Source organism: Hyaena hyaena, unplaced genomic scaffold (genome assembly GCF_003009895.1).
Source record: "Hyaena hyaena isolate Hyena2069 unplaced genomic scaffold, ASM300989v1 scaffold_213, whole genome shotgun sequence".
Classification (NCBI taxonomy): Eukaryota; Metazoa; Chordata; class Mammalia; order Carnivora; family Hyaenidae; genus Hyaena; species Hyaena hyaena.
The window spans coordinates 1,978,766-1,998,035 of NW_024080843.1; the positions used below are offsets into that span (position 1 = coordinate 1,978,766).

At 39.4% G+C, this 19,270-nt stretch overlaps 1 protein-coding gene across 1 annotated transcript in view; it reads right to left on the reverse strand.

Annotated features, from left to right (window-relative positions):
• Positions 1-19,270, reverse strand: part of MCF2L2 (MCF.2 cell line derived transforming sequence-like 2) — a gene marked incomplete at its 5' end in the record, with an annotated part of 252,251 nt that overhangs the window by 103,664 nt on the left and 129,317 nt on the right. The window contains 2 exons of the mRNA XM_039242331.1: positions 8,729-8,805; positions 13,943-14,120. Coding sequence (XP_039098262.1) covers positions 8,729-8,805; positions 13,943-14,120 — 255 coding nt within the window. The remainder of the gene's footprint in view (positions 1-8,728; positions 8,806-13,942; positions 14,121-19,270) is intronic.

A 19,270-nucleotide genomic window follows, 5' to 3' on the forward strand; every position in this document is an offset into this window, starting at 1 on the left:
GGTGGCACTGAAGCTGCCTTCTAGACCCAGCATCTCTCCCCGTACCCCCATTTCTACTCCAGCCTCTTCCCTTTGCAAAGTGATACCAACCCATACTCTTAGGAGCACCTTGAATGATGACTTTCTGTGTCTTCTGAACAAACATGTAATCTAATTGTTTTCTTTCCTCCATATTTTGAAGAAAGATGTGTTTCAAAATAGGGAAAGTAGGCTAAATGCCTACTTGAAGGAATTTTATTTAAAAATTTTATTTAAATTTCTCTGGAGAATATATCTTTTTAAAAGTATCAACCAACTTTTTATTTTTTTTATTTATTTTTTTAAATGTTTTATTTATTTCTAGGAGAGAGAGAGAGAGAGAGAGAGAGCATGAGCAGGGGAGGGTCAGAGAGAGAGGGAGATACAGACTCTGAAATAGGCAGTCAGCACAGAGCCCGAAGTGGGGCTTGAACCCACGAACCACGAGATCATGACCTAAGCGAAAGTCGGACGCTTAACCGACTAAGCCACCCAGGCACCCCTCAACCAAGTTTTATTTAAAAGTCCCTACATTTTTTTAAAAGTATCAACAGCTGATTTTCAATTGATGATTAAAATATATTTTTTCTTCCCCAAAGGAGAGATAGCAACATTTGAACTGCATCAGATTAGTTTTCCTCTACAGTTAAATGATTTCACTGTATGATTTTAGGGATGCTTGGAAAGCAATTTCAGTTCCAACTTTCTAAAAGTGATGGTATCTGGTAATTAAATGTGAAAGTATTGTTTTTTATATTATCACATTTTGTAAAAAGAAAAGCTACTTAGGTGGCTCAGTCAGCTAAACATCTGACTCTTGATCTCAGCTCCAGTCTTGATTTCAGGGTCAAGAGTTTGGACCTACTTGGGTTCCCAACATGAGGATTAATTAAAAGAGAGAGAGAGAGAGAGAAGCTTCTTGAGAAAAGTGTGAGAAAAAAATACCACAGATGAGGAGCTGAACCACCCTTCATTTAAACATAAAAAGTGATCATTATAAGAAGTATTTATAGTTAATCATTTTACAGCATTGTAAATTAATTATGAAAACCAGAGAAAATAAATGAAGACGTAGGACAAGTAAGAACTATTGAAAAATTATGTAATGGCAGGCTGTAGGAAGGGACAGTGGGGAGAAAAGGAAGGAAAACTCTCCAAAGGCCATTCAACTTCCAGCCTCAGTCCAGGGTGGTCTTATACATGTCTCAACGTCCCAGAGCGAAAAATATTAGCCTTCAGAAGAGGTAGCTCTGCCTTTTCCTCTCCATTGTGGGAACTGCCGGTGAAAAGGGTGAAACCATCTTTTCTTTTGAGATTCTGTGGGTTCTGACATAGAGAATAGGAAGAGCTTTTGAAAAACAGGAACCACTTAGAGATCTATCTTGGGAACAGATTTCTAGCTGGCTCCTCTGCCCTGTTTGCTCTGTCTCACTGACCCCTTCCAGTGTACCTTTTCCTACTCTTCATTGCCACTGCCTGAAGAAGCCTCTCACTGCCTTTGGATAATAGGGCAGTCTTTTTATTTTTTTTATTTTTTTAATGGCAAGTATTTTCAGGAGTTTGTCAAGGAGCTGCCAGTCACTCATCATGCATTGCTATGAACTAGCTCATTCAGATATTCTCCTACCTCTAGTCCAGATCAGCTACATTGGGAGGGGGCTTCCAAGAGGGAGCGGAGAGGAGAGGAAGGTTTTAGGAACATGTTATAAACTAAAGCCCTTTGGAGAAGGGCAGGCTTGAGAAGATATGCATGAGTAATCCTGAGACTTTGTGGAAATGGGAAATGATTAGAGCAAGATAAGGGAATAGGTCCCAAATGCAAACTTTTCCTATTTCAAAAATTTTCCAGGATCTCTTTTATCTAAGATGTTGAATTTCCCAGCTAGTATTGTTAGAATTAGTTCAATGTTCTCATTGGTTAAATTGGTTTTTAAAGGATGGACTAAAGCTAACCAATGTTTATAATATTTTGTTTATGGGAAAAGTGTCTTCTTAAAAACTGTAACATTGTTTTTACAATGATTTGCAAGACTGTAGTTCTGTTTAAAATATCCAGAAATTGAAAAACATGTTGCAAGATACCTTTCTTCCATTCCCAAAGCAAGAAAATGCAAAGGAAATAAATGTGTCAAGGACATTGAAAAGAAGTTACCCATATATCCTGAATTTTCTCAAGCTGTTTCTTTTTAAATTTTTTTAATGTTTATTTATTTTGAGAGAGAAAGCGTGCACATGCAGGAGAGAGGGTGAGGGGCAGAGAGGGAGGAAGAGACAGAATCCCAAGCAGGCTCGGCACTGTTAGCACAGAGCCCAGCATAGGACTTGATCTCATGAACCGTGAGATCATGACCTGAGTGGAAATTAAGAGTAGGGTGAAATCAAGAGTGGGGTGCTTAACTGACTAAGACACTCAGGTGCTCCTCAAGATGTTTGACTTCATGTGATTTTAACCTCAATGCATAAATGTCAATGTAACTTAATTTTCATATATCTGTAAATCTTAACTCATAAATAAAACCACAAGTTTGAAAAGTGCTTTCTTAGACCAATCGTTGGTCCCTAACCTAGTTCACAAATAATTTCCACATAACTTCAAGGCCAATTGGTTAAGTATCATTGGTGTGGAGAGGGGGGTGGACTACGGCTAATAGAAAGAGAGGGTGTGGGTTGCTGTTGCAGATCTATAAATCTCTACAAATGTTGGACTCAGCCTTCATAAGTCCTCACTTTCTACTGTTCCTCCTGAGTGCTCTATATTAGCCAACAAATTTATCCAATGAGGAATCCAAGATGGAAACCCCAAAGTATCTTCAATATCTTCTTTCTTTTCCCTGTCTATTAAATCTCTTCTCTTTCTTCTCTGCCTTGATCTATTCTTTCATTCATCATGCTTTCTCTGACAGTCTAGTGTATCCTAGGCACTGGGAAGAACATTTAGACTGAAAGGTATAAGCTCTGCCCATCTTTCTTTCTCTGTTATTTGTAGGCTTTCAACATTAGAGTCTCACCTAGACTGTGACAGCTGCTGGCAGCTGGTCTGCCTGCCTGTCTTCTAGTGTACTCTTCATTGTCATACCAGAGTCACCTTTCTAATACATAGGTGCCCTTCAGCAACCTGTTTTGGTCTACTTGACTGGCTTTCTCAAATCATTCCCAGAAGAGCATATGCCCCTTCAGACTTCTGAGACTTTATAACCTTCCCCATCTTGACTGCCCTACTCCATCTTATCCACCTTTCAAAGTTGTGTTTATTTTTCAAAGTTATGTTCAAATGCTATCTCCTCTATAAAAATACCTTTATCTCCTTGTTATGAATTGTTCCATCCTCTGCTCTCCAATGTTATATTCCTTTTAGTGACAGTATGTCATTTTACTCATTATAAATTATTAGAAATATGTTATTTCCTTCATGAAACTTCTAAGTTCCCTAGGTTTAGGCCCCAATGTTAAAATTGTTTCCATACAATCTATAGTAATTGCTTTGATATCTATTAAATGGAGTTGAATAAGACACCCAGAATTGGACCAATCAAATATCTTAGTCATGTCAATATTTTATTGGTCAAAAAGCAAAGTTAACAGTGTTCTTCACTATTATTCTCTTCTTTGTCACATAGCTCCCTCAGTGAAAATACATTCTCATAGATTAATATAATTATGCTTTCACTCCACTAAGTTTTGGACTTTATATTAGCCTAAGAGATCCATATCCACCTTAATGAGTTCTCCTTTATCACAAGTCTTCATGACCTATGAATATAACTTCTAGGTCAGTGTGACCAAAAATGCAATCCTTATATCACTGGGATTCTAGTTACCAAATTGAAAATTTTTTAATTTGAAAGTTAAAACTTCAGACTCCTGGGGGCACTTGGGTGACTCAGTAGGTTAAGTTTCTAACTCTCAATTTCAGCTCAGGTCATGATCTCATGGTTTGTGGGATTGAGCCCCACATCAGCCTTTGTACTGACAGTGCAGAGCCTGCTTGGGACTTTTTCTCTCCATTCCTCCTCCACTTATATTCTCTTACTCTGTCTCTCAAAATAAATAAATAAACTTTTTTTAAAAATCAGATTACTGGACCATATTTCTAGCCCTCCTGAATCAGAATCTCTGAGGGTAGAGCTTGAGAATCTGCATTATTAATAAGCTTCTCAGGGCTGCAACACATAGGAAACTTTAACAATCTTGGTTCTAGAAATTCATCAGAAAGCTTGGTTGGGGACTGCTTCAAAGATTTGATGGATTCTCTGAATGACTAGACTTCAAACATCATAGAGGATGAATACTGAAATGGCATATAAGTTAATACAGTTCTCCTGTTGAGAATCAGAAAGGGAAATAACAATTTTGGGAGTGAGAGAGTAAGGAACAGAGTTTGGGCCTGATCTACTATCATTGGGCAAAACAGTACATATTCAAGATTAGGAGAAGCTATTTCATTTAAGACCTGAATCTGACCTTCCTTCAGCTTCTTTTAATCTTTTACACAGAACATGCTATCTATTAACATGGGATTAAATAGGAAACTAAAATTACTGAGAACCTGCTATAAGTCAGTCATAATGCTAATAAGTACTTTCCATATATTTCTCATTTTAAAAAAAAATTTCTACTTTTATTTTTGTTGACATTATTATATTATTTTTTAAATGTTTATTTATTTTTGAAAGAGACAGAGAGAGAGCACAAGTGGGGGAAGGGTAGAGAAAGAGAGGGAGACAGAATCTGAAGTAGGCACCAGGCTCTGAGCTGACAGCCTGAACCCACGAACCCTGAATGCATGGCTGGAACCCACGAACCATGAGATTATGACCTGAGCTAAAGTTGGATGCCCAACCAAATGAGCCACCCAGGCAACACTTTATTATTATTATTATTATTGTCATATATTTCTCATTTAATCAACCACCTGTGAGGTTACTTTATCCCCATTTTGCAGAAGAGGAAATTTAGAATCTGAGAGATTAAGTAAACCAGTAGTTAGGTAAATAGTAAGTAACAGGTTGTAAGTAAATAGACTGAAGTTAGATGTAAGTAACTGTTAAATAAACTGTGAGTTTCAAATCCCAGTTCCACCATTATCTGGTTGTGTGACCCTTACAGACACTCACTTAACCTCTCAAAGTCTTCACAGCCTCATGGATAACAAGGGAAACGTCATCTTCCTCATCACCTTCCTCCTGATATTGAGAATTTGTGATGAAATTGGGTACATACAGCACCCAGCACAATGTGTTAGCAACCCTTCCCTCACCTCTCCATTCTGTAACTTATAGCCTTGACTTTTTTTCCCTTTAATTTTTATGAAGGAGGCTGTTTTCTTGCAAGCCTAAGAATGCCTCTGCTACTAGGGGCGCCTGGTGGCTCAGTTGATTAAGTTTCTGACTCTGGATTTCACCTCAGGTCATGATCTCACAATTCATGAGATGGAGCCTGGTATCAGGCTCTGTGCTGATAGTACAGAGCCTGCTTGGGATTCTCTCTCTCCCTCACCCTCTCCCTCTCTCTCTGTACCTCCCCTGCTCATGCTCTCTCTCTCAAAACAAACAAACAAACAAACAAACAAACAAGGCCTCTGCTACTTTAAGCCCCTTTAACAGGTGTACAGGAGCACTGTTCACTGGTGCTCACAGCCTTTATTCTGCGGGTTCACATTCATGAAAAAGGAATTTTCATCAGCCTTTGGCTTCTTTCTAGCTCCCAAGAGGCTGTGATGTACAAACAGCTCCTGTGAGTCATGCTTTCAGCTTCCAGCTGGTGACGTAAAAATCCTGAACTAGCTTAATCACCTCTGCCAGCAACCACAGCGAATCTCCACTGCAGGGTTTCCCAGACCATGTTAGTGAGGCCAGCACATGGCCACAAAGCTGCCAGATGGCCCTGAGAGCCTCAGCCAGCTTGTCAAGTTTAACTTAAGTTTCTTCTAACAGGTAAAGCAAGGATCACCCCACCAGAGAAGATGAAATGACTTTTTTTGGAAATGGTTTTTCTGATGATGATGAATTCATATCATGATTTTGTTTTGGTATCAGTCACTCTAGTGGCAATCATGAGCAGTTTTGGTTTATAGCTCTTTTTTTTTTTTTTTTTTTTTTTTTTTTTTTTTTTTTTTTTTTTTTGGTCTGTGACCATTTACCCTTGGGGGCAAGGAAAGGCATTTATCGTAATGTTAGAATTTGCACTGTGGTTTCATTTCATCTTTGAGGCCTAGGCCTAAGGTCAAAAGGAATTCAGAATTATCACCGGAGTTAGATGCTATCCATCTTGGTCATTTCTCCTGGACAGTGGTCACAAAACACACGCAGCAATGTTTGTTCTTGATGTAAGTCAGCCTCTCTGACCCCCTTTTGATAAACCATGGATCATACAGACACAAATCTAAACCTTTTCTTTAGTTTATTTATTTATTTTGAGGGAAAGAGAACCAGCATGGAAAGGGCAAAGAGAAAGGGGGACAGAGGATCCAAAGCAGGCTCTGTGCTGAGAGCAGAGAGCCTGATATGGGACTTGAACTCAAAAACTGTGAGGTCATGACCTGAGCAGAATTAGGACCCTTAAGTAACTGAGCCACCCAGGCACCCCTAAACTTTTTTTTCCTACAAGTTTTCTCACATATTTTGAAATGATGATTTCCCTGGTTTTACTACCTACCTTGTCAAATGCCAATTGCATTTCTTGGTCTTTAATTGAATTTTAAGTCTAGCATTTGGGGATTTAGTTCATAATTCCTCTTCTTTCTCTTCATGCTGTTCAAAAGGAATAGATTCTGCTCATACCCTTGGTGTTTAGAAGCAGAAGTCTGACCAGATTCTGTTTGCCCAAACTGAGGAAGTCTGGCAGTCTGTTTCTCCTCTGCTTCCTCCACTGCCTTGACTATTAACATGCATATTATTGCAGGAAAAGCCCTTCATTAAATACACAAACAAGGAAACCATAAGGAAAAACAACAACAAAATCCCAGGACAATTGTGCAGTGGAATCACACTGGCTTACTAGTACCTATGCTATTATTGCTGATCTGCCTAGATACAAGGGGGCCAGCATCCTGGCAGGATGCGCTTGGAGTCTGGATTAAATAAACAGTACAGCCAAAAAAGAAGAAACAAAAAGTCTGGTGGTCAGAGCTTCTTGGATTCTACTTAACATTTTCCAACTCTATAGGCTTCTGATTTTTCCCCTGCCTTATAGTTCCTACATTATCTATTTTTACTAACATATGAAATAGGAGTAAATAATAAATACAGCTTATGGTTTCATCTTAAATACCTTAAGGTCTTCCCTGAGAAAAGGTGCTTTCTGCTTACTGACTATATTTCCTTCTTTTTCCAACAAATAAAACAGTAACACCCATTTTTATTGTTCACAATTGTTGAAATACTTCACCCTAATTTGGATTCTTTTATACGACAACATCCATGTACACACAACTTCTATGGCATCTTTATAAAGTGTGTAGGCCGTAAATATGTAGTCTCAATATGGGCAGAGAAAATCGCAGTTATGAGGTGAGTTCAAATCACAATGGGTGTTTGTTAATGGTAACAGCATATGAGTTCAGGGGCTGGATCTGGGCTTCGGTACACTTAACACAGCTCTCACCTTCAGAGATGAGAGTCTCTGAAGCCCGGGTACAGAAAAAGGTAGAATGATGCTCTAAAGATGATCACAGTCAAACCCTTTACATGTCACTCAGTAATTCCACAGACTTCACAGGTGTCCAGTCTGGCGAAGTCTCATTACATTTGCCCATTAAAAAAAAATGCTATTTACTCTTTCAAATGGCTGATCATGACTGTGAAACTGTGAATAGTCTCCTAACCCTGAAAGATATGGTAACTCAATTCCTCCAACCACAAGGGATTCCAAAACTGCTGCAGCAATGTCCTAATCTGCTCCAAATAGAAAAGGATGACTAAACAGAAGAATGCAGCTTTCGCTCTCTAAGAAAAGTCAGCTGGGTGCTCTACTTCCTACATTGCCTTTGCTTTTAGGAAGAAAAGCCTGAGACCCACTTTCTGTCTAACTCCATAATGGTGAGTGGAATGCCAGTGAGGTCCTATATTCAGACACATTAGGCATGGATGATGGACCCAAACTGTGTGGGCCCATTGTCTACCAGCCTCTGCTTTCAGAACAAGTCCGTCAGCCAGATACTCAGGTTTTAGTGAGCCAGAAGAAAAAGGAGACCTTCTAGGGCTGCTTTTGCAGCAACATATATTCAAAATTCATTGTATTTGGGTATATAAATATAATGTTACTTTACAATTATACAGTGCTTGGCAATTTTCAAATGTTTGTTTGCTGCTAAAAGTTAGTTTCAGATGATAGCTGTTGTTATCCCCATTTTTATAGAACAGAAACCAAGGTTAAGAGAGGTCTTGTTGTGTAAATGCAGGTCTGATTGATTGCAAAAGCTTATGCTTTTTTCCCCCTTAACTTTTATTTTGAAATAATTATGGACTCACATAAGATTGCAGAGAAATATAGGGAAGTCTCATGTACTCTTCCCCCAAATTCCTCTAATATTGATATCTTCCATAACGAGAGCATAATATTAAAAGTAAGGAGATGATGTTAGCACAATCTACAGAACTTAAAGTTCGCCAGTCAGATATGTATGTGTGTGTGTAGCTCTATGAAATGTCATCTTTTTTTGTAAATAAACCACACACTGTTGTACCAATTTTAAATATTAAGATGATCTTACCTTGACTTCAAATTTAGTCTCATCATTTTTTTCTACTGTCCCTGTATAAGGTTCCTCAGATGTTCTCTGAAGAGGAGCTAGAGAGACAAAGAAAACCAGCCATTAATTTGGCAACTCAGCTTATAAATAACACAGAGTATACAGCCTGGCTTGGACAAGCACCTGGACTGTGTTGGGCCAACTGATTAACAAAGCCTAACTGAGCTGCTGTGGTGGGAAGAAATTGGAGGTGAAGGAGAGATGCAGAAAAGAAATAGTCCTTGATGCCAAGCACTTAACATTTGATCCAAAGAGACAAAAGTCACACACAGCATCACATGAAACATCAAACTACAACAAATCAGTAAATATAATGTAGTAAAAATGACAGAGTTTCCATCATTCCCATTTTCTTTTAGTATTTTTTCTTTATTTCTAGGAGAGAGAGAGAGAGAGACAGCATGAGCAGGGGAGGGTCAGAGAGAGAGGGAGATACAGACTCTGAAATAGGCTCCAGGCTCTGAGCTGGCAGTCAGCACAGAGCCCGATGCAGGGCTCGAAACCACGAACCACGAGATCATGACCTAAGTGAAAGTCGGAGGCTTAACCGATTAAGCCATCCAGGTGCTCCCCCATCATTCCCATTTTTAAGGCTCCGCAAAAAGTTCACTTTGTTCATGAAGTCTTCCCAGACATTAAAACTTTATGGATTCTTGGCTCATTCAGCTAAGGATCTGACCTTGGTTCAGGTCATGATCTCACAGTTCATGAGTTCCAGCTCTGCACTGGGCTCTCAGCTTGTCAGCACAGAGCCCTCTTTAAATCCTCTCTCTCCCTCTCTCCCTCTGCCCCTCCATTGCTTGCTCTCTCTCTCAAAATAAATAAAATAAACACATTAAAAAACAAACCCTTCGTGGATCTTTCTATGCATTGCTGCTTTAGCATTTATCTTTGTATTGTATAATATGACAGTTGATGTTGTTCTTGGATTAGAAGACCAGATTCAATTCTAGATACCGCATTTATTGAATATATATATTTTTCATTATAGAGGTAGTTAATTTGTGCTTATCATAGACAATTTTTAAAAATACTAAAATCTTACCACTTAAACACAACCACTTGATGTATTTCCTCATAGTCTTTAAAGTGTTCTCTCCCTCTCTCTCCACACACATACCCACACACCCCCACCCCACCTCCACACTCACATAATCATTCTATGATTATATAAGAGGAAGTCTATGCCTGCCCAGCCAGAAATTGTTGCTAAGCTAACAGTTGGATTCCAGAACTGATGGAACCACATTTAATAGTGGATAAGACAACCATGGGAAGAATCAGTTAGCTCAGTCAGGACAGAACTGAACTATTTTGCTCTTGCTCTCCTCTCTCTGTCATTCCATCACCCTCCCTTCCTTTCCACAGAGCTCTTGGACACCTGGGAGATACCCTTCCTTCAGGCTCCAAGGCTAGGTGGCAGTAAGAATGGAACTTGTGGAGGAGAAGCCCTGGTTACACCTTGAGGCTTTCCTACCCAGTTTTACCAGAAGGCTGCATTGGGGATGATGGCTACAAGGCTAATAAGTAAGTGGTATGTTTGGTTCTTGTCACTGTCAATACCCTTGTGTATACAGTTCCCTTGGAAAACTCACAGGATACTTGTGATTATCCCAGGACAGAATTTGAGCATTTGTAGGTCCCATGGCCAAAATACCACCCATCTAATGCCCCCAATATGTCACCCTGATTCTTATCTGTGGCAAACTGTGGCCTCCAGAGGTTCCTCCCAACCCTCAGGTTCTGTGAGTCAGCTGGAATCCACTTGGGGTTTCTATGGGTTTTTCATAGATAGTATTGAAATCTGTAGTGAAGTACACTGTTTGCTGCTCCTGGTTGTATGACCACTGAAGAAAACTCTTTTGAGCTCTTCACTGTCTGCAGGATCCCTGTAAGCTGAGTGATTCCAGGCATAATAACTGGATGCTAGAGGTGCAAATACATTATAATCAGCAACATTCACGACTGAGGGGCACTTGTCCTTAACAATGTAAGTAAAGTGCTGAAGTTAAAGGCAGGGGCAAGGAGCCACACTGCTGGCATTCAAGTCTTGCTCTTCCATGTCCAAGACACATACCATCAGAGTAACCTCTGTGCCTTACCTTCTTCATCTATAAAGTGTGGAATAATGAGAAAGCCTACAGTATAGGTTTGTTATGAGGCTTCATGAGTTAATATATGCCAAGTGCCTAGATCATGGTAAACTGTTAAATTTTAGCTATTATTACAGCCACAAAATAATTTTTTCACATTCCTTATAAACTTCAGACAAGTTAAATCTTGTAACCAAGGCCCCCGACTAACAAGAGTCACAGCTGAGATTCCAGCCCCCTCACATTCCTTACACTGTGAAATATAATGATTTATCTTGGAACAGACTCAGTTACTAAGGAATTAGACAAATGTGTCTGAAAATCCTATTAGTGACTTCCTTGAATCCATACTCAGTGGTTACTATGCAAAACAGAAGTGCAGGATTGTTCTGTGGAATGAGCAAGTTGCCCGGTTCAGACATGATCCCCATTCAGACATGGCAAAGATCTGTTTACCCTAGAAAGGTCACTGTCTATTATAAAATCTTGTGTTTGAAAGAAAACAAGAAACAAGCTATCATTCTCGCAATAGTTGCTTATAACAAACATATATCCCTTAAAATAATGACAGAGGAAAAATCATAGAAGTGAGCATAATTTAGTTTTGGCAAAGAGTCCCAGATGAGAGGTAAGGAGAACCGAGTCCTATGTCTAGCCATCCCAAAAGATGACTCCATGTGTGTGAGTGTTTGTGTCAGCAGGATGTGTGTAAAAGTATATTGAGTGTGCATGTGCATTTATGTGTGTGTTGAGTGTGTGTGTGTGTGTGTGTGTGCACAGAAAATTCAAGAAATAAATGCCCCCAATTGTTATCAAGGCTTGCTTCTAAAAAGTGGAATATGTGACAGGAGACTGTAAATCATACTAAATGGAGAATGACCAGAAGACCCCATATTTTTCAGATAAATAGAAACAAAAAAGATTTGTTGCCAGCAGATCTGCACAAGAAATGCTATAGGTTCTTCAGCTTGAAAAGAAATGACACAAAATAATGATTCAGATCTACAGTAAGGAATAAAAAGAACACTGGAGGGGCGCCTGGGTGGCTTAGTCGGTTGAGCGTCTGACTTTCGCTTAGGTCATGATCTCGCGGTTCGTGGGTTCGAGCCCCGCGTCGGGCTCTGTGCTGACTGCCAGCTCAGAGCCTGGAGCCTGTTTCAGTCTGTGAATCCCTCTCTCTCTGACCCTCCCCTGCTCGCGCTGTCTCTCTCTCTCTCTCCTAGAAATAAATAAAACATTTAAAAAAAAAAAAAAAAAGAACACTGGAAATGGCTGAAAAAGAGAGTAGATGTAAAAAACTATATACATAAAATATAAAAGACTATACGGAAGAATATATCTATATATCTATACCTATATACATATATAGATATATATTTCTTCTTGTCTCTTAAGTCCTTTAAAAGATATATGATTGTTTAAAAGAAAAAAATTACAATACAATATTGGGAATTTTAGCATATGTAGATGTAATATTTATGATAAGAATAGCACAGAGGACAAAGGGAATCATATGGAGCTATAATGTTGCAAATCTCCTGTGTTTTACATATTGACAGTTATATACGATAAATTCCACTTACTATGCACTTTGAAAAAACATGAAATGGCTAAGACCTCTACACTCAAAACTACTATACTTTCAGATACCATATGATGTCACTCAGAAGTGCAATTTAAGAAACAAAACAAATGAGCAAAAGGAAAAGAGAGAGGGAGGGAGGGAGGCAAACCAAGAAACAGACTCTTAACCATAGAGAGCAAATGGATGGTTATCAGAGGAGAGGAGGTGGAAGGGTGGGGGTTAAATAAGTGATGGGGATTAAGTTGTGTACTTGTGATGAGTACTAGGCATTACATGGAAGTGTTGAATCACTATATTGTATACCTGAAACTAATATTATGCTGTATATTAATTAATTGGAATTTAAATAAAAACTTTTAGAAAAGCAAACCAAAAACAAAAACCACAAAATACTATACTGCGAAGAGAAATTAAAGAAGATCTACATAAATGGAAAGTTACAACATTTATGAATTGGAAGACTTAATATTGGTAAGATAATAGTTCTCCCCAAATTGATCTATAAATTCAGTGCAAACTCAAGCATAATCTCAGCAGAAATTGGAAAGTGATTATAAAATTTATATGGGAGGCCCCTGGGTAGCTCAATCTGTTAAGTGGCAGACTTTTTTTTTTTAAACATTATTTATTTTTGAGAGACAGAGCATGAGCAGGGGTGGGACAGAGAGAGAGGGCGACACTGAAGCAGGCTCCAGGCTCTGAGCTGTCAGTACAGAGCCTGATGTGGAGCTTGAACCCACAAGGTGAGATCATGACCTGAGCCGAAGTCTGACACTTAACCAGCTGAGCCACCCAGGTGCCCCTAAGTGTCAGACTCTTGAGTTCAGCTCAGGTCATGATTTATGTCATGATCTATGTCATGAGTTTGAGCCCTGCATTAGGCTCTGTGCTGACAGTGCAGAGACTCCTTGGGATCCTCTCTCTCCTTCTCTCTCTGCCCCTGCCCTTGTTTGCTCTCTCTCTCTCTCAAAATAAATAAAATAAACACTAAAAAAATAAAATAAAATAAAATAAAATAAAACTTATATGGAAATAAAAAGAACCTAAGAGAGCCAAAATAGTCTTGAAAAGAACAAAGTTAGAAGACATATCCTATCTGATCTCAAGGCTTACTAATAAGCTGTAGTAATCAAGACCACGCAGGATTGGTTTAAGGACTTATCTATTGTTTTTGCCTTTCCAAACTTTACCACTCCATTGCTAATAGAATCTTGTAAGCATTTTAAAGGTCCTTAATGGAGACTATTTTATGCTGATGTTATTTGCACATTTATATACTTCCTCCTCTAGACTGTGAACGTCTCCTTGTATCCAGGCACTCAGTTTTACCTAACTCTATAAAGTCTTCAAAACCTGTACTATTCCATATCTGTAGTTTATTGTAAATAATATTTGTCAAAACAACAACCATTATGCATCTTAAACAACCACAATCTCAACCCTCATGAGCATTGATGAAACATAAAGGCACAAAGCTTCCTCCCCCAAATAACCTACCCAAGGTGGAGGGCTGGCTGGTTTTCGGTGATACCCATTTTGGGGAGGACTCAGGATGGGGGGCCACGGGTTGCACTGGGCGAGTCTGTCTGGCTGCCAGTTTCATCAGACTCATTTGCCTCTTGTGAAATATTTCCTGCACATCACCCAGCTTCTGCAGGACTTCCTGGGCTTTGGCCTGCAGGAACAAAAGCAAATTATGAACATGTCACTCTGCACTGAGTCCGAGGACATGAAGCATTCCTTTTCTTTTGTCTTCCCCTCCTCCCCCAATCCCATCTCCTTCAGGTGACCCTTCCATCCATATGCAAGTCATTGCACAACTTGCCTTGCACCAGAATTATGCTGAGTCTGCATCTCTCATTTGATGGACAATGATCGTATCCTTTTCACTACCATATCTCCATGCCTAGAACACTGCCTAGCACAGAGTAGTGCTCAGTAAATATATATTGAGTAGATAAATGGTCACTAAGCCATGTCCATTAATAGTAGAAGAGAATAGGGGCACCTAAGTGGCTTAGTCTGTTAAGCTTCTGACTTTGCTTCAGGTCACGATCTCATGATTTCTGAGTTTGGGCCCCATGTTGGGCTTATTACTGTCCACACAGATCCTGCTTGGGATTCTCTCTACCCTTCTCTCTCTGCTCCTCCCCCACTGGCACTTTCTCAAAAATAAATAAAACACTTTAAGAAAAAAGAAAAATATAGAAGAGGATGCCATAGACTATGAATGAAGGGCATTAGGCCATTTTACTAAACAGGGGGATTTCAAAATAAAAGGTATGCCCTGAATAAAATCCCTGATGGAGAAAAGAGCTTAAGTGTTCTGGAGGAAAGAGTTGGCTACATCCTGAGGTAGGATCAAGGGAACCACAAGTACTCAAGGATAAACATTTAAATTTTATTCTGTATGACCCCTTCTCTATAAGTAGTAAAGAAATAAACTGAAAATAATACCAAGGAAAAGATGAAACTCACAGACATTCCCATAACTGACTATATGTTCTAAGGCAAAGGTTCAAAAGTACAAAAAAGAAGACTTTGAGGTCTCCAAGTTTCAACAAGGTCTAAATTCTGCAAAATACATTTCTTCTGGCCTTCCTTCCAGCATGACATCCCTCCAGCTCTGGCGGGTCAAGGGAAGTAGGTTATCTTTGTCATGACATCTGTCTCCTGGATGATTGAAACCACCAAAAGAGAGGACCTAGAATTAGAAGAACTCCACCACCACAAGCCATACAGGGTACTCTGAGGGTGCCTAATTCTGAAAGTACAGACTCAGCCCACACTCAGGAAGGTTGCCACATTTTGCAACTGGAAAAGTACATTTGTCTTTTTAAAAAATGTTTATTTATTTTTGAGAGAGATACAGTGCGAGAGGGAGAGCGGCAGAGAGAGAGGGAGACACAGAATCTGAAATAGGCTCCAGGCTCTGAGCTGTCAGCACAGAGACTGATGCAGGGATTGAACTCATGAACCGCAAGACCATGACCTGAGCCAAAGTCAGACGCCTAACCGACTAAGCCACCCAGGCACCCCTACATTTGTCTTTTATGCTGGGCCATCTTCTGAAGGAAAGAACCAAGAGCCCAGAGGGAGTACTGGCACATCAGCTATGGAACAACTGTGGCCCTACAGCCTCAGAGTCCTGTCAAGGCTGACCCCTTCTCTAAGATCTAGTGCCGGTCACAGTCCTTGTAGGGTCTAAAATGCGGCTGGTCTGAATTGAACTGTGCTCTCAGTGTAAAATACACACTGAATTTTGAAGACTTAGTATGAAAAAAGAATGTAAAATATCTCATTAATAACTGATATTTATTATATATTGAAACAATATTTTGAACATATGTTAAATAAGACATTATTAAAATTGATTTCACTTGTTTCCTTTTGCTTTTTTAACTGTGGCTACTAGAAAATCTTAAGTCACATATATAGCTTGCATTGTATTTCTATTCAACAGTGTTGGTCTAGACTGGGAGTCTAGTAAAGGACCAAACAATAAATATTTCAGGCTTTGCATCTAGTCTCTGTTACTACTGACCTCTGATGTTGTACCATAAAAGCTGCCATAAATAATATATACTACATATGTATATCGTATACATAATGTATACTATATAATATATATTACATATATACATATGAATAAGTGTGGCCGTGCTCTGATAAAACTTTATAAAAGTAAGTGACAAGCAGCTTTGGCCCACAGGCTGTAGTTTGCTGACCCCCGATCTAGATTAAGGTGGGGCCTGTGCTTAAAAGGTCTCTTCAGAGAATGTGCGACTGGCCTTAGGAAAGTCAGTTGTACAGTGGACTAGAGATTCTGACAACACAACAGAGTCCAGATCCCAAAAGAAACCAAATCCCCTTATGTTTGGGTGATAGCAATGTCAGTTTGCGTTTCTGGAGAGATGGTATTGAGACAGCCCAATGATAAGCCTGAGGAAACTGAGACATAGGTATTAACTGCTGCACAAAGATCAAGAAATCTGACTGAAAGAATGTCAATTTGTTCATGTATGGTATACAGCCCTGATGTGAGGTCAGCGCCACATGCTGGAGCCCAGTGGCTTGCCACTTGGACTAGACAGGACTTGAATCACCTTTGCCCTTTTGCATCTCTTCCTGAAGATCCCAGGGTAAACCCTGGAAATGGTGAAGTGGTCAGACAAGATGCTAAATTCCTAAACTCATGTGAGGGGGGAGTTGGTGCAATATTAACAACTGCATTTCCTCCATTCCTCTTACCTCTTTTTACTTGCAAATCCATTTTTCATACCACAACCAGAATGATCTTTCCAGGATATAAGTCTGACCATATAACTTCCCTGTTTAAAAGCCCTGCTGGGGCTGCCCACTGCTTCAGGACAAAGTCCAGACTCCTCACGGAACACTGGGCCCTTCATTAAATGACCCTGATTTCCCTCCAGTCTAACCTCCACCCCACCTCTCACTCCAGCTGTGGCAGTTACCAAATGCTCTTGTTTCCAGCCTCTCTGCCTTTACAACTCCTCTTCCTCCCTCTGCTTTGTCTCCCTTGAAAACTCCTATGCAGCCTTCCAGACCAAATTTAGGCATCTTCTATAAACAACCTGGCCTCCACAGTCTGAGCTGACCTTTGCCTCCTCTATGTGCCCCACTGTCCCTTCCATTCCACATGCTCTTGGACCAACACACACTTACTGGGGACATGTTTGTCTTCCACTAAACTGCCAGCACCTTCATTATAGGCATTGTGACTTTCATTATTGTATTCCCAGAGCTGAAATCAAGAGCCCAACCCTTAAAATGACTGAGCCACCCAGGTGCACACACAAAGTGAATATTTAAAGAACTGAATTTTGCTATTTATTACTGCGATTGTTTCATTCCCTAGACTGGGCCGTGAAAGCGAAGAAGGGAGAAATATCAAAACAGCAGCACTAAGAGGTAGTGCAGAAAGGCACTTGAACAGCCTTAGACAGACAGGGTGGCTGCTACAAGAATAATAGTTTAATTGTGGATGTAGTTTTGATAATTACCATGTCCTAAATGTAACAGATTCAACTGTTTAGACATGGAGTACTAGTGTTTTAGGAATAAATTTTATTTTTTTGAAGTTTTATATTTACAGAAAAATTACAAAACAGTACAGAGAATTTCCATATTATTAACAGTTTGCATTAGTATGCTACATTTCTTACAATTAATAAAACATTATTGATGTTATTTTTATTAAAACAATAATAATAATAATTAAATAAAGTCCATACATTATAGTTAGATTCCTTAGTTTTACCTAATGTACTTTCCCCCCAATCCAGGATACTACATTACATGTAGTTGTCATGACTTCTTATTGGCTGTGACAATTTCTCAGCTTTTCCTGGTTTTTGATGACCTTGACTATTTTGAGGAATATTGATCAGATATTTTGTAGCATGTCCCTCAGTTGGGATTTATCTGATGTTTTTCTCATGATTAGACTGGAATTATAGACTTTGGGGGTAAGACCATGACAGTAAAGTACCATGTTCATCACATCATATCAAGGGTACATCATATCTACATGACAACACTGTTAATGTTGACCTTGGTCACCTGGCTGAGGTCCTGTGTGTAAAGTCACTCTTTTGTTTCTCCTTCCCTGTACTGCACTCTTTGAAAGGAAGTCACTATGTACAGCCCACATTTAGGGGTTGGGAAATTACATTCTACCTCCTCAAGAGCAAAGTATCTACATGTAGAATTAGAATTCTTCTGCATGGGAGACTAGTCTCATCTGCCCCATTTATTTATTTATTCCATCATTTATTTATATCAGAATGGATTCATGGATATATACTTTATACTTTGGGTTGTAATCCAATAGTACTTTATTTTGTTTCTCTAATTGTTCTAGCATTGGTCATGAGTTCTTTTCAGTTGTTGCCTATGTCCCATTACGATGGTTTGTTGTTTTGTTTTTAGTAGTTCATTCCAGCACTACAAGATGCTGTAAGATCATCTTAGGTATTTTCTGCCCCAGCCCTAGAATCAGCCATTTCTCCAAGGAGCCTAGGTCTCCATTACTGAAGAATGGTATTAGAAACCAAGATCTCAGTGCTAGGTGTGCTCATTGGCACTGTGGGATCTCATTGCTTCTAGGCTATCTCAGTTGTGAAAGTAAAAAGATAGATGTGTCTATACCATATCTACATATACATATATCTAGGAATACTTCTATATGTATAGAGTACCAGTTTTGACAACAAAGTCATTACTTCTCAGTGGAAAAAACTTTCTTTGACACAACAAGATATTTAAATCTTACAACCTAAAAGTTTATTCCAAACCCAAAGAAGAAAAGATGGGCTTTGGAGATATTTTGATCCATTTGACCTACAGGATTTTTTAAAAAATATATTTCTTGGGGCACCTGGGTGGCTGAGTCAGTTGGGCAGCCAACTTCAGCTCAGGTCATGATCTCACTGTTCATGGGTTTGGGCCCTGTGTCGGGCTCTGTGCTGGGAGTTAGCTCAGAGCCTGGAGCCTGTTTCAGATTCTGTGTCTCCCTCTCTGACCCTCCCCTTCTCATGCTGTCTCTCTCTCTCTCTCTCAGAAATAAATAAAACATTAAAAAAAATTAAAAAATATTTCTCTTATAATCCTCTCCTTCCTTGGTGTTTCTACCTATTTCCCAAAGGTGATTTATTAAGTTTTATTCATTTCCTGGTAGGTGGTACGGTCAGGAAGGTTGCTGAAGTTGGGCAGCATAGCAGCTGTGGCCACAAATCTCCCTGCTGGACCTGATACACCTATTTGAGCAGCTAATGGAGCTGTAGCTGGATGAGACTGTTCTGC